Source organism: Rhamphochromis longiceps, linkage group LG18 (genome assembly GCF_057381845.1).
Source record: "Rhamphochromis longiceps isolate RC_006_pf linkage group LG18, R_longiceps_female_GT1.1, whole genome shotgun sequence".
Classification (NCBI taxonomy): Eukaryota; Metazoa; Chordata; class Actinopteri; order Cichliformes; family Cichlidae; genus Rhamphochromis; species Rhamphochromis longiceps.
The window spans coordinates 25,849,029-25,861,016 of NC_140574.1; the positions used below are offsets into that span (position 1 = coordinate 25,849,029).

The 11,988-nt window shown below is 44.9% G+C and overlaps 1 protein-coding gene across 1 annotated transcript in view; it reads right to left on the reverse strand.

Annotated features, from left to right (window-relative positions):
* Positions 1-2,372, reverse strand: part of ephb3a (eph receptor B3a) — a 39,305-nt gene extending 36,933 nt beyond the window's left edge. Inside the window, exon 1 of the mRNA XM_085390214.1 lies at positions 1,804-2,372. Within this exon, the coding sequence (XP_085246340.1) occupies positions 1,804-1,867 (64 nt within the window). The 5' untranslated portion in view covers positions 1,868-2,372. The remainder of the gene's footprint in view (positions 1-1,803) is intronic.
* Between the last annotated feature and the right edge of the window lie 9,616 nt (positions 2,373-11,988).

Consider the following 11,988-nt stretch of genomic DNA (forward strand, 5'->3'; position numbering starts at 1 on the left):
GAAATATTAAAAGCCCAAAACATCATCATCGTCGTCGTCGCCGTGAAGATCTGTAAATGCTGCAGGTGTTAATAATAAGAACTTCACTCACAGTGCACCTCTCTCTCTCTCTCTCTCTCTCTCTCTACAGGCTCACAGCTGAGTGCGACGCTCAGTTTGACGCCTGATGATGAGCACCTTTTTGTGCTGCTGACCTAATTTAAACACATGCAGCTGCTTTTACAGGTCAACAAATAACGATTCTTGTTGACATTCGTGTGTGTAGGAAGTAGGGAAGGAAAAACAAATGTGAATGAGGCTCGCTTTTAATATGAAAATCCCCCCCCCCCCCCCGGTCCTCCCTTCGAGCGTTTTGCACCGCAGTCTTGCAGGGCGCGTTTGTAAAACGCTTTCTGAGCGCTCATCCATCTCGTTTACGAGTTTTTTTTAAAAAGAGTACAGTAAACGCCGACTGTAAATGAGAGCATTAGAACGTAAAAACGTCACAGCTGGCCCAGGCTTTTACTGCAATCTGCTGGCGCGAACCGGAGATAAGTCATCCTGATCACTTTGGCAATTAAAGCGCACACTTTCAAGTTGCCAAGGTGGATCCAACAACAACAAGAGACCCCACTGTTCAAGGCACATGTAATCCCGCCCACACCATCATCACCACGACTTCTCATTTAAACCCGAGTGATGATCTGCCCTTCATGTTTACCCTCAGAGGACAAACATTAGTTAACCCCCGTGCTTTGAGTAACACTTAGTGGTCGGGCTGAGGGGGGAAAGCGGGGCTGATCACCTTTGGCGTCAGAGCCCACTGGGACTCGGGGAGTGCTGCTGCCGCTGCATTGATTTACTTGCTGACACCAGAATTGATGAGGGATCAGGGGCTGGCCACGGTCCAGGAGAGGCAGATTGGACGGGGAGGGGAGAGAGGGAGGCGAGGCAGAGCAGAGAAATGTAGCTACAGCTCGGAGAGAAGAGCCCACGGGCGAGGGAGCAAGGGATGTGGGCGATGGTGGGCTTCTCCCCCCGGGGGAGGTGGGGCTCCGGGGTGGGCTCGCAGCGCACTTGTTAAGCCGCTGACCTTTAACTCACACTTGTCATCTGAAAACGTTTCACATGAGCGTCCCAGCGGCATTGTCCGGGGGCCAGAGATTGAGCCACACCGGGACTTGTTAAAGCAGCCCCGCTTAACAGGACCCACAGCATGTCTGCACCTCTCGCACGCATCACAGGAGGAGCCCTTTCTTTTTCTCCTCCGTGGAGTCCGTCTCTAACCTCTGTGGAGCTGTGGGGGGGGAAGAAAGGTGGGGAAGGGGGGCATCCTCACCGGGCTCGTGGGTGTGACAACAAGGACAATAGCAACAGGGCAGTCCTTCAGCCGCAATGGAAACACAGGGGAGTAATCATACACACACACACACACACACACACACACACACACACACACACACACACACACACACACGGACTGGGGCGTTCTGATGCATGTGTGCATGAATTGCAGACTGACGCTCAGCCCAGGAGCCCGCCTTATATTTACAGCCGTAATTACGGAACACACGGATGCCGTGTTGCATGTAATCTCTCCGGTGTAGACAGCGTGCATCACTGATGTGGTGTTCAAACTGACCTCAGCGTGATTCACACTGTCATGAAAAGGAGGCACAGTGTGTGTAATTGTATGTTTTTGATTTTTGTATCCCTCTGCCTGACAATAACATGGTTCGCTGTCAGTTTATAGCGCCTACAAACAGCCCATTGTTCATCCGCGGGGAGCAAAAAAGTAGTGATGAAAAATATCAAACGACCTACCTTCTACAGCCAGGACCACAGGGACAACGAGGCTGCACACCCACAGCAAGTAATCCATTGTCATAAACCAGGCTTTTGCAACATGAATAAAGGTGTGTAGACCTGGAGTGGAGTGGAGTGGATGGATGGATGGATGGAGACTCAACCACGGAGCACCGCAGCCGAGCTTTTTGTTCCCCTCCACATTCTCATGTCTTCAGCTGTGATGAGGGCTCTCGCCGCCCCATTCAACCCAAATCCTCAAAAGAACAAGAGGTAGCCGAGCGCGTCTGTATGTTTGCATTCACCCAGCTCCCCAGATCCTCCCCGGAGTGTAGTTGTGGATGCGGTGCTTACAGGACCGCTACGCTGCGCCCTTTTCTCAGTCTCATTCTCTTTCTCTGACTTTACCGATACGGAGCCTCGGTCCAGGGGCGCATCTCTGTGCTGCTGCCCCCCGCGGGAGAAGAGGGTGGAAGCCCGGAGTGTGAAGCGCTCTCCGCCCGCAGAGGAATCTGTGAAGTCCGCTCTGACCAACTCCGTGCGGCTGTTGCTCCTCTGCGAGAGATGTGCGTCGGAATGGCAACACAGGGGCACAGACACACACACAGACACACACACAGAGGGGGGCTGGGAGCTCAAGGTGGCGTCAAGGCAGACTCCGTGAACCCTCAGCTTCTGGTAGGCACTTTCAAAACAAGAGCATGTCTTTAAAGACAACTGGATAGACATAAAAATCGATGAATCGATAAATAGATAGATAGATACCTTATTAATCCCAAAGCAGCAGCAGCAGGATAAATAATTAAAATACTACACTCTACAATAAATAATAAATGAATAGCACAAAATAAATTATTATTTTTGTTTTTGTTATTATTGTCAAAGAAGCAGCAAAAGCTGTGATGTAGTGTGTTATTACTAATAGAAATTCTTGAATTTGTAGTTTATTTTATATCATGTAGTTACAACAACCTGTGTTCACAAAACTTTATTTATTTAAGCCACTTCTATTCCTCCGTGGTCTAGTACTTATTACAGTTTCCTTATATATCACTGTCACCGGTTCAAGACTGAAAGGAGGGATGAACCCGACCTCAGTGGACACAGTACTCCCAGTAATGCTTGGGTAAGTGGGAGGGGTTGTATCTAATGTAAAATTTATGTTAAATTAAATATGCTGATCCATTTCTGTATTGTGGACATCCTTTTTGTAAATAAGGGGCCGCTTTTTTGTTGTTGTTGTTGTTTAATTATTTTTATTCTCGGTATAAACATTAATAAGTGACATCAGCTAAATTAACCACTGCACAGGCTAGATCAGCGTTAGCTCCTGCTTTACTGGCGTTTTACCTATGGGGCCTTTTATTTTGAAGGCAAAACATCCACATTTCCGTTTTTCACCTGGACGTTTTCGTGTGGTTTAACGCAGCTGGCGGGTTGGAGGGAGGAGGTGGGAGGAGATGGAGGAGGAGGAGGAAGCTGGTTTGCCAGCAGCCACTGGCCCAAAGTGTTTGTCCGCGCTGGCAGCAGGTAATACCAGCCCGGACTCCCCGCTCATTGCCGTTAAGTGGCGATCAATTGTGGCATTAAGTGTACTGTGGTCGTACTGGTTGGAGGACGTCAATATGAGCTTTGATAACAATGGATAGAGAGCGCCTCTCGTGGGTTATTGAGCAGCCTTTGAGGCTGATACACTGCAATAATAACCAGAAGTGATTTGAGCTGCATGAGACAGTTTTACTTGGTCCCATCAGCCCAGTTCATCTTTACCTAATGCATCAATTGATCAATCCTACTATAAAAGTGGGGCTGTGCAGGGAGAGTTACTGAGGCCTCTTGGGAAATACTGCTGGGACATATAATTGTTTCCCTGTGAGGCTTTCAGAAAGACGATACAGTTTACCGCTCATCAAAGTGTCATCTCCAGAGCAAAGCGGCGTCGTGACAAACTGCCTGCCCTCATTAGTTCATGCCATACTTTGACCTTTTGCAGTCTCTGTCTTGCAGTCTCTCCTTTTAGGTCCTTTCCCACCAGACCCACCCGGCCTTTTGTTTCTTGACGGGCTCCAGCAGGGAGAGTGTGTGTGTGTGTGTCTGTGTGCTGGCTCGCAGAAGCTCTCAGCTTAGGGACAAGGCTCCCCTTCACGATGCCAATTCATCCGTCTGTGCGCCTCAGCTCCCTCTGCTTCATCCCTCCGCCTCCACCCACCCCTGCTGTACCCCACACAGGAACACACCCACACACACAAAGCATCCCCCCCCAATAAGTCCCTCTGTGCCACACACTTAAGACTCCCCCATCCCAAATCCTCACCCACCACTTCCAATCCGCCCTCAGCTCCCTTAAACTTTCTTTGTCCCTCAGGCTTTGTGTACTAATTAACTACAGTTCAGTTCCCAGCAGGCTCGGGTCAGCTTCCACTACAGAAACCAGTGACAGACAGCCTTTTTTAACTAGTTATATTCAAACTAAGAAAACGACAATGACGACGACAAAGGACACTGTCGCTTCCGGCAGCATCACTGGAGTCATGATGAGAGGAGGATATAAATAATGAAATGTGGCAGTGCAGAATTTAACTGCTGCTGCTTCTCTTTTTAATTTCTCTTCTTGTTTTTGACATCCTTCATCGGCTGCAGATTGCTTGTTGTTTGTTTGTGGTGTGTGTGTGTGTGTGTTTTCTAAGAGGCTCCCAAGAGACTGAGAGAGTTTTGGACGAAAATTTACAAATCTGCTTTTGAATTCAGCTTTGCCACAGTCCTTGAATTCTCCACGGTATCTTAAAGTACACAGTGCGGGGAGGAATTTCAATCTATTAACGGGCAGGAAAAATCCAATATAATCGCGGTGCTCATTCTTCCTCTTATTTTGAAATATCCTGACAAGCCCGCATAAGACTGATGGCGATTGCAGAGTGTGCCAAACCCATTTTGCTTTTAATCTGCAGCGGTTCTAGTTGTATGTCTTTGACTTGCAAAAAAAGGCTCGTGGAAAAAAAGTTCATCCGCGTGATACCTTCAGGTGTTGTTTCAGAGCAACCTCTCGCCCTCCCTCCCCACTCTGACATGATGAACTGGCAGGCAAAGTCTTTAGAGTCGCTGGCTGGATTTGGATTGTGCGTGCTTCACTTGTTGCAGGTGGAGTAAAGAATTGCCGCTCTGGAGAGGATTCCTATCCCCTCGCAGATGAGAAATCAGCTCTCAGACTCAGGGGAGAAAATATATATTTTACAGAGCATGGAGTGAAGACATGAAGAGCCGAGGATGGAGGAGGAGGAGGAGGGGATGGAAACGAGCTCTGTGGGACAGCAGTGTTAAGTTGACAAGAAGGGATGACAGAACATCTCCACAAAGCCAGACTGTCTCCTGTGAACTACTCGTGAATTATGGAGTCTGTCCAGCTCGGCTCACTCTGTGTGTGTGTGTGTAACAAAACAGGCATGTGCACACAGAGCTTCGTGTGCACTCAGGGATTTATGTCAGACACATGTAGATGTTTGTTTTTTTTACTTTGGCTTCCAAATAAAATTTACATGAATGCGGCAAATTCTTGAGATGTCTTGCACGCTTATCTTCCAGCTTTTTTGTGTGTTTTTTTCTTCTATCATGAGAATAAAAAAATGCAAATGATAAAAACGACTCAGATTTATATTCATACTTACGATGCATAATTAATAGCATCAAACAGTGGGGAGCAAATGGTTTATGTAAGTTAACCTTGGGGATCCTTCCAATACATTCTTTTCGATCCATAACAGAACAGATGCTCAAGGAATGCAGACACGCGGCAAATACGAGGGAGAAGAAGAACATTACCCAGCAAGGAGCAATTGTTTTCTTCATCTTCTTCTTCTTTTTCTTCTTCTTCTTCTGCTTCTGCAGGGAGGGCTTCTTTTTGATCCCAAAAGGAATCTGAATTTAAAGTCTGACTTCAAGACAACTACTGGAACTTCACTGGTGACACACACACACACACACACACACACACACACACACACACACACACACACGCACACACACACACACACACACACACACACACACAGGCAGAGTGTTGTGTTATCAGTCAGGAAAAAAGAAGGAGCTCTGAAAGCAGAGTTATGTGTAAGTTTTTGATGCCAGCATGCTAATGAATCTTCAGATAATGCTGCCTATCCTTCTTCTTGCCAGTCAGATTTAAATAAATGAAGATGTTAGCTGGTGCATTTAAAAAAAATCACCAAAATGCAGGAAATGATGTGTCCGGTGCTTAAATCTGCCCCCTGGATCCAAATGCTCAACCCACGCCCACGGTATCGCCATCATTAGGCTGTAGCTGAAGGACGCTTTAATCTAGTCTCATACTCTTGATCTGAAGAGTTTGTAGAGATGTAAAGAACTGTCATCAAACATAATTTTTTCCCTCTAGATGCTTTTTTTTTAATCACTTGATGGAAACTAATGATGAAGATTGTGTGTAATCTTCAGAAGGCCCAGTAAAGTGACCATGTGCTTAGACTGTTTTACAACTAGGAAAGAATAAACCTCAGCTGAGCATTAAAGTGTAGTTAAGCTTGTAGCAAATCATTAAATCTGGCCTTCATCTTAAACGGTGTCATAAGAGCGGGCATAGTTGTCACGAGTGGACTTTTTAGCCAGTTTGCCCCTGTTGTGCTAATACTGTCATATAAATATAGCTACCAATAATATGCTCGCACTGCATGGGCAGTGTGTTTGGGATTAGCCTTTGTCAATTAGATTCTTTCCAGATGTTATTGTATGGTGGAACGAAATCTGACTTTTCTGTGTTTATAATTTCAACAATTTTGACAAGATCTCCAACACCACTGGCTGAAATGGAGCGCCAACCATGACTGCGGTTCCACCGTGCTATAGACACTCACTGTTGTACCTCTCTTCTGACTTCCTCCGTACATACTGAAAATGAATTGAACCATACATTTTAAATTTGGATTAATTACTCCATCAAACCTGTTTCCACTGATTTTCACTCCTGTTCTTGTGTAATTTGGCATACATCAACCTTTCCCCTCTGCTTCCCTTCCTTAAGAATGGCTTGTTGGCAGCCACCTTTCCACCGAGACAATTTCCAAACAGTAGATGGATCAAGTGAAGGAGCAGATCCATCTCTCAGGTTCTGTATCACATCTTTGCTGGAATTTTCTGTATTTTTTAAGGACCCTCCAAGGGTTAAGGACTTTCAGATACCGTTCACCATAGATACTTTTGTAGGGCTTACACATCTTCTTTTGTCTTTGGCCTGTACTGTTTCCTCAAAATTTTAAGAACACTGCACATCATGCTGAGATATTCCAAGTTTTAGACTAATACCTGCCTGGGAATCACCCTGTTGGTTTAAAAATAAATGTTTTATTCCTGTCAAACTGTGTTATCTTTGGCATTTTTTGCAGTTTGCTATTATGTGTAGGCAAAACACTGATCCATCCCTTGAGGTAGATGCCTTTTTATGCTTGAATGATTCATAGGTCAGTTTTAAGTGGCTTACCAAATAAGGTACAAGTAAAAGGACAAGACTTCACATTTACAAGAAAGTGTGGCCACTATATATAAAGAAAAGCTCGGTAGCTCAAGACTGTTACATACTGTAACTGTATATAACTGTAGCTTTCTGAAAGTAAAACCTAAAGGACGAGCATAGTTTTAGAGCTGTTAGCATTAGCTTAATCTTAGCTTAACAGAAAGTCACAGTACCCAGCAATAAATAGACTAAATATAATAATAAAAACATATATTTTTTTAGCATTTGTCCTTAAATAGCTAAAGGTTGTAGCTTTGCGTGGTAAGTAATACTAGAACTTGTTTTTTGTTAGTTTTGTTTTTTTCAAACTTAGCTAAGCTAACAGGCTAACAGAGCTGTAGCTATGGCAGCTGTGGTCGCCATTTTTCCTCATCCCATTCTTGGCAAGAGAGTATGTCTCGAAATACAATTTCTATTTCATTTCTCAACTGGGGTCTGCGGGTCCCAGCGGAAACATTAGCAGAACTGTTGCAAAGGCGCTGAGTAAACACACAAATGTCACTTTTTTTCTCCCCAGGACCGAAAAACCTGTAGATAATCTATTTTCTTTAAGGCTGCTGATGTGAGAAAAAAACAGAAAATAATCTGTCAACAAATGTTGGGAGACGACACTGACAGATAATGAGGGGGAAAACAATCAGGAAAAGACCTCGCCCGAAGAGATCGCACATAATTCTGCATATATTTGAATATCTGTCATTGTCTGTCTGAGCTTGTTTGCTAACAAGACCAAAATAAAGAGCTCAGAGGCCTCAAGAGCACCGCTGAAACAAGACATGAAACAGAGCAGGAGGGGCATTTTGCTTCATTGATTGGAGAAGTAATGATACATGATTATGTTCAGACAGGGATCTGGCTGTTAGCTGGCGCTTAAGGGCACGAGCACTGCTGGGCTTTTCACAAACTGCTGTCAGCGTGTGGTTGTGTGCACCACTGATTGATTATGAATCGGTGTTCTGTTTGGGGCGCTTGGCGTGTTTGTCTCACAAAAACAGCTCCTGAATCAACTCTCGGAGCTGTCACTGCTCCGGGTTAGGGCACGGGGCTCTGCCAAACGCCCGCCGCACTCCCTCCGTCTCCCGAACTTCCCGAGATAATGAGTGGAAATCTGTCAGTTATTTTATAGGATGTTCAAAATGACTACAACTTCAGTGGGAGATTTCAGGACCGCAGGTAATCTAAGCCGCCGAAATTGTGAAATAATGAGTGCTCACGCGGAGAGTGAGGCAATACACAGCAAAAACTAATTAAGAACAATTTCATTTTAGTGGGTACAGACAGTTTTTCAGCAGAAGTCTTTTTCCTTCAGAATTATTCACAGGAGGCGTTATTGATGATTCGCCACATTCGGCAATTTTCCCACCATTCTCCTCCTCCATTATTCATCCACCTCTACTTTTTAATCTCCTGTGAGCTGACTCAGAACTCCACTTCCATTTGCAGACTGTTCCTCCTCTATGCTCATGTCTGTAGCATTGATTAAATGGACCCCAGTGGGCTGGGGGATTACATTGGGGTCTATTTGAAATGGCATTTCCACAGTGTTTTTCCATTACTGAGCATACTATTGGAATTTAGATAAACTGGGTCCTGGTAGGCTATGTTGATTTCTGAGTTTATTCGTCTGGTCCACATGGGGTCCATTTGCTGCAATTTAACAATTACTGGCTTTGGCGTGCTTACTAATTTTCTGTGTTCACATCCCTCAGCAGCCTAGAGCGCAGCCAACCGGGCTCCCACAGGAAGGCAGAGGAGAGGACGGGGGGAATAGCGGAGGCAGAAAATGAATACAGACAATTGTTTTTCATCAGCTGAGATGGAGCAGGGACACGATCAAACGGGACTGAGACAAATTAGATAACAGAGGAAGGAGACTGAAAGACAGCCGTGCCTGCTGTTCCCATCACTGCTCTGTCTTGTAAACGTATTTGTAGTTTTAACCATGAGCTGGCTCTTAATGGTGTTTTTTTTTGTTGTGCCCCCTCTTCCCTCCCCATAGCTTCAGCTGGAGAAACAGGTTTCACTATTTGCAGCGATATCTGTTCAGAGTGGCGGTTCCCCGCGTGAGTTCGCGGCCTTTAAATCTCCATTTTTGCGTTTACTCACTAAATGCAAATGCCTTAAGGAGAGCCCTTTCATCGCAAAATTAACTTTCCGGTCATACTACAACCCTGAGTTGACAGAAGTTAAGAAATGTGACATTCGGAGGCTTTTTCTACATCTATTATTAACACCAGTGTTCTGGATCTAGGAAACCTCGGGGCGTTTGGCCTCTTTGTCATATATGATTTTCCCTGACAAGTGTCCAGGTAAGCGCTGTCTGCCACACTCTCCTGCAAGCTCCTCCGCCCCCATAGGTGGAGTAATTGGTGTCAGACAGTTTTGCTTCTTACACTTCTCATTTGGAGGGGGGAAAAAAAGAAAACCTGCCTGGCTTGGCAGTCATTCCAGCTAAAGGGCCACACTTTAACAGCATTTCATCACCCGTCGTGGACTGCAAACTGATTTCAGTCAGGCGGCAGCATCCTCCACTCTTCAGGTTCTGCTCAAGCATGAAAATCACCTACGAGCTGAGCAGCTTACTGCTGCAGGAAACCAGTGCAAAACTCTACTACTTACTCTAAATCCTGGACACCTGATGAACAGGTCGACTCCCAAAATGCTCCAGAAACTTCCAGTATCATCAGTCCCATGGGTTTGTTTTGGTCACTGTGAGAGCACTGATGAATATTTCCGGTAAAATTAATAAAATATCACAACGACTGATAATCAAAATCCTTGACAGACAATATGAAAGGTGTTGCTCATACCAATTAACGTACGGAGAAGGCTCAACTCAATCATTATTACTGTGCGTTTCTAAATCATCCATTTTTACTGCACCGTTTAGCTGTATTTAGGGAAGCTGCTCATTACCTGCTGGCCGCACATCCAGACATAGATACTAGCTGGTGAACTGCGGAGTATTTAGCAAGTAATGAGTCTGATATTTCCCTTGGGAGTTTGGGCGAGATCAAGAACACAGCAGAAAGCTAAATATTGCACACAAACAAGATTTCAAATGAAGTGGAGAAGCATCTTGTGATGGGACCACAGCACCTGCAGTGCTGGAGATTTCTCAGTCTCCCGTGTTATGTGATTGTGGGCCACATAGTAAAAGATAAATGATACCTCACATTGGAAGTTAAAAAGGAGACTATCCAAATTAAAAAGAATGCAGCAGTGGGCCCCTTAATGGGGAGCTGGGTTGAGTGAGTAACTAAACCCAGCACCCAATGGGCACCCAAGCCCATTTACTGTGTTTTCCTCTTGTTCTGCCTCAATAAAGGCTAAAAAGCTCTTAATAAGAAGTAAATAGCCTCCTTAGCTTGGTTTTTCCTGGCACTCTTACTCAGTACTAACGGATCAAGCCATTCCCATCCTCCAACCTGACCTTCACTTTGATCTTACCTAAGCACCTGTACACTTTTATTATCGGCACAGGTCTACAAACAGCAGGGAGCAGTGGACCTGAAAGTGTAACTGCTTCCTCATCTTCTGTGACTGTGTGTAAACTCACGCTGAAAACCGTCTCCTGATGAACGATCTCACAGTAACACAGTGAGAACCTTTCAACAGCAGGATGTGTTTTGTTTACTTGAGACTTTTTCCAGGACTGTGCTCAGTATTTTAATCACAGGGCAGTCAGCTCAGTCGCCTCCGCGTTACCTGAATGAACAGCAACCGAAAGTGACTTAACAAGCATTTAGATGCACACACACACTGAAGTGCAGAATATTTCATATATATATAGAACATGGAGACGTCTCACAGAGTCTGCAGCTAACTGAGCATTTTAGGTTCTTTTAGTGACTGGTTTTGGTTTTCTGGCATGCTTTCCTGCATGTTTCAGCCTCCTACTGCAAACTACTGCATGATGACTTCCCAGCTCCAAGACAGACACAGTTGGCAACTAGCTCAGGAAAAAGCCCGTTGACATCAGGAGTCGGTTGCAGGGCCAAAACAGAGACAAAAGGTGACTGAATATGGTTTTACATTGCAGGGATGACTGCAGGGATGTACTGTAACTGCAGGAGTGTGAAACGCAGCTGTTTGCTAACACGTTGCTGCTGAAAGCCTACTACTTAAAAGAAATCTATTTTTTCCTGTTTTTGAAAATTAAATTGAAACATCTCCCTCTGAGATTGACTGAAAAGGAAGCATAGAAGACTATAATTGATGCTCAAGTAGCATTAAATTGTAGAGGATACGTCTTTACAGCACTGTTTTTATTCATTTCCTGATCTAATACCAGATGTTGTTCATGTCGTTCATCATTTCAAACTGTAAAACTAAACTTTTTGTTGACTGAAGAGTCTTTTTCTGCATTTTCTCTCAAACTTCGACATAGTTTGTTCCCACATAATACTCCAACTTCCTCTTCTAATGGTTGAAGCTGTCCATCAGACACTCCTATCCCCTGAAGACCCACATAGCATGACCTCATGAGGCTCGGAGCAAAAAAAAGCAAAAAAAAGCAGAAAAGTCAATTTTGGGTCGAAGGCTCTGAGAAACCTTTTCATAATGAGGTCAGGGTGATGCTGCGTGCCCTGTGAGTGTGTGAGTCAAACCGAGCGCCCGGAGTCAAATTTAGCTCGTGCTTGAGCCATATAGCTGAGACCCTC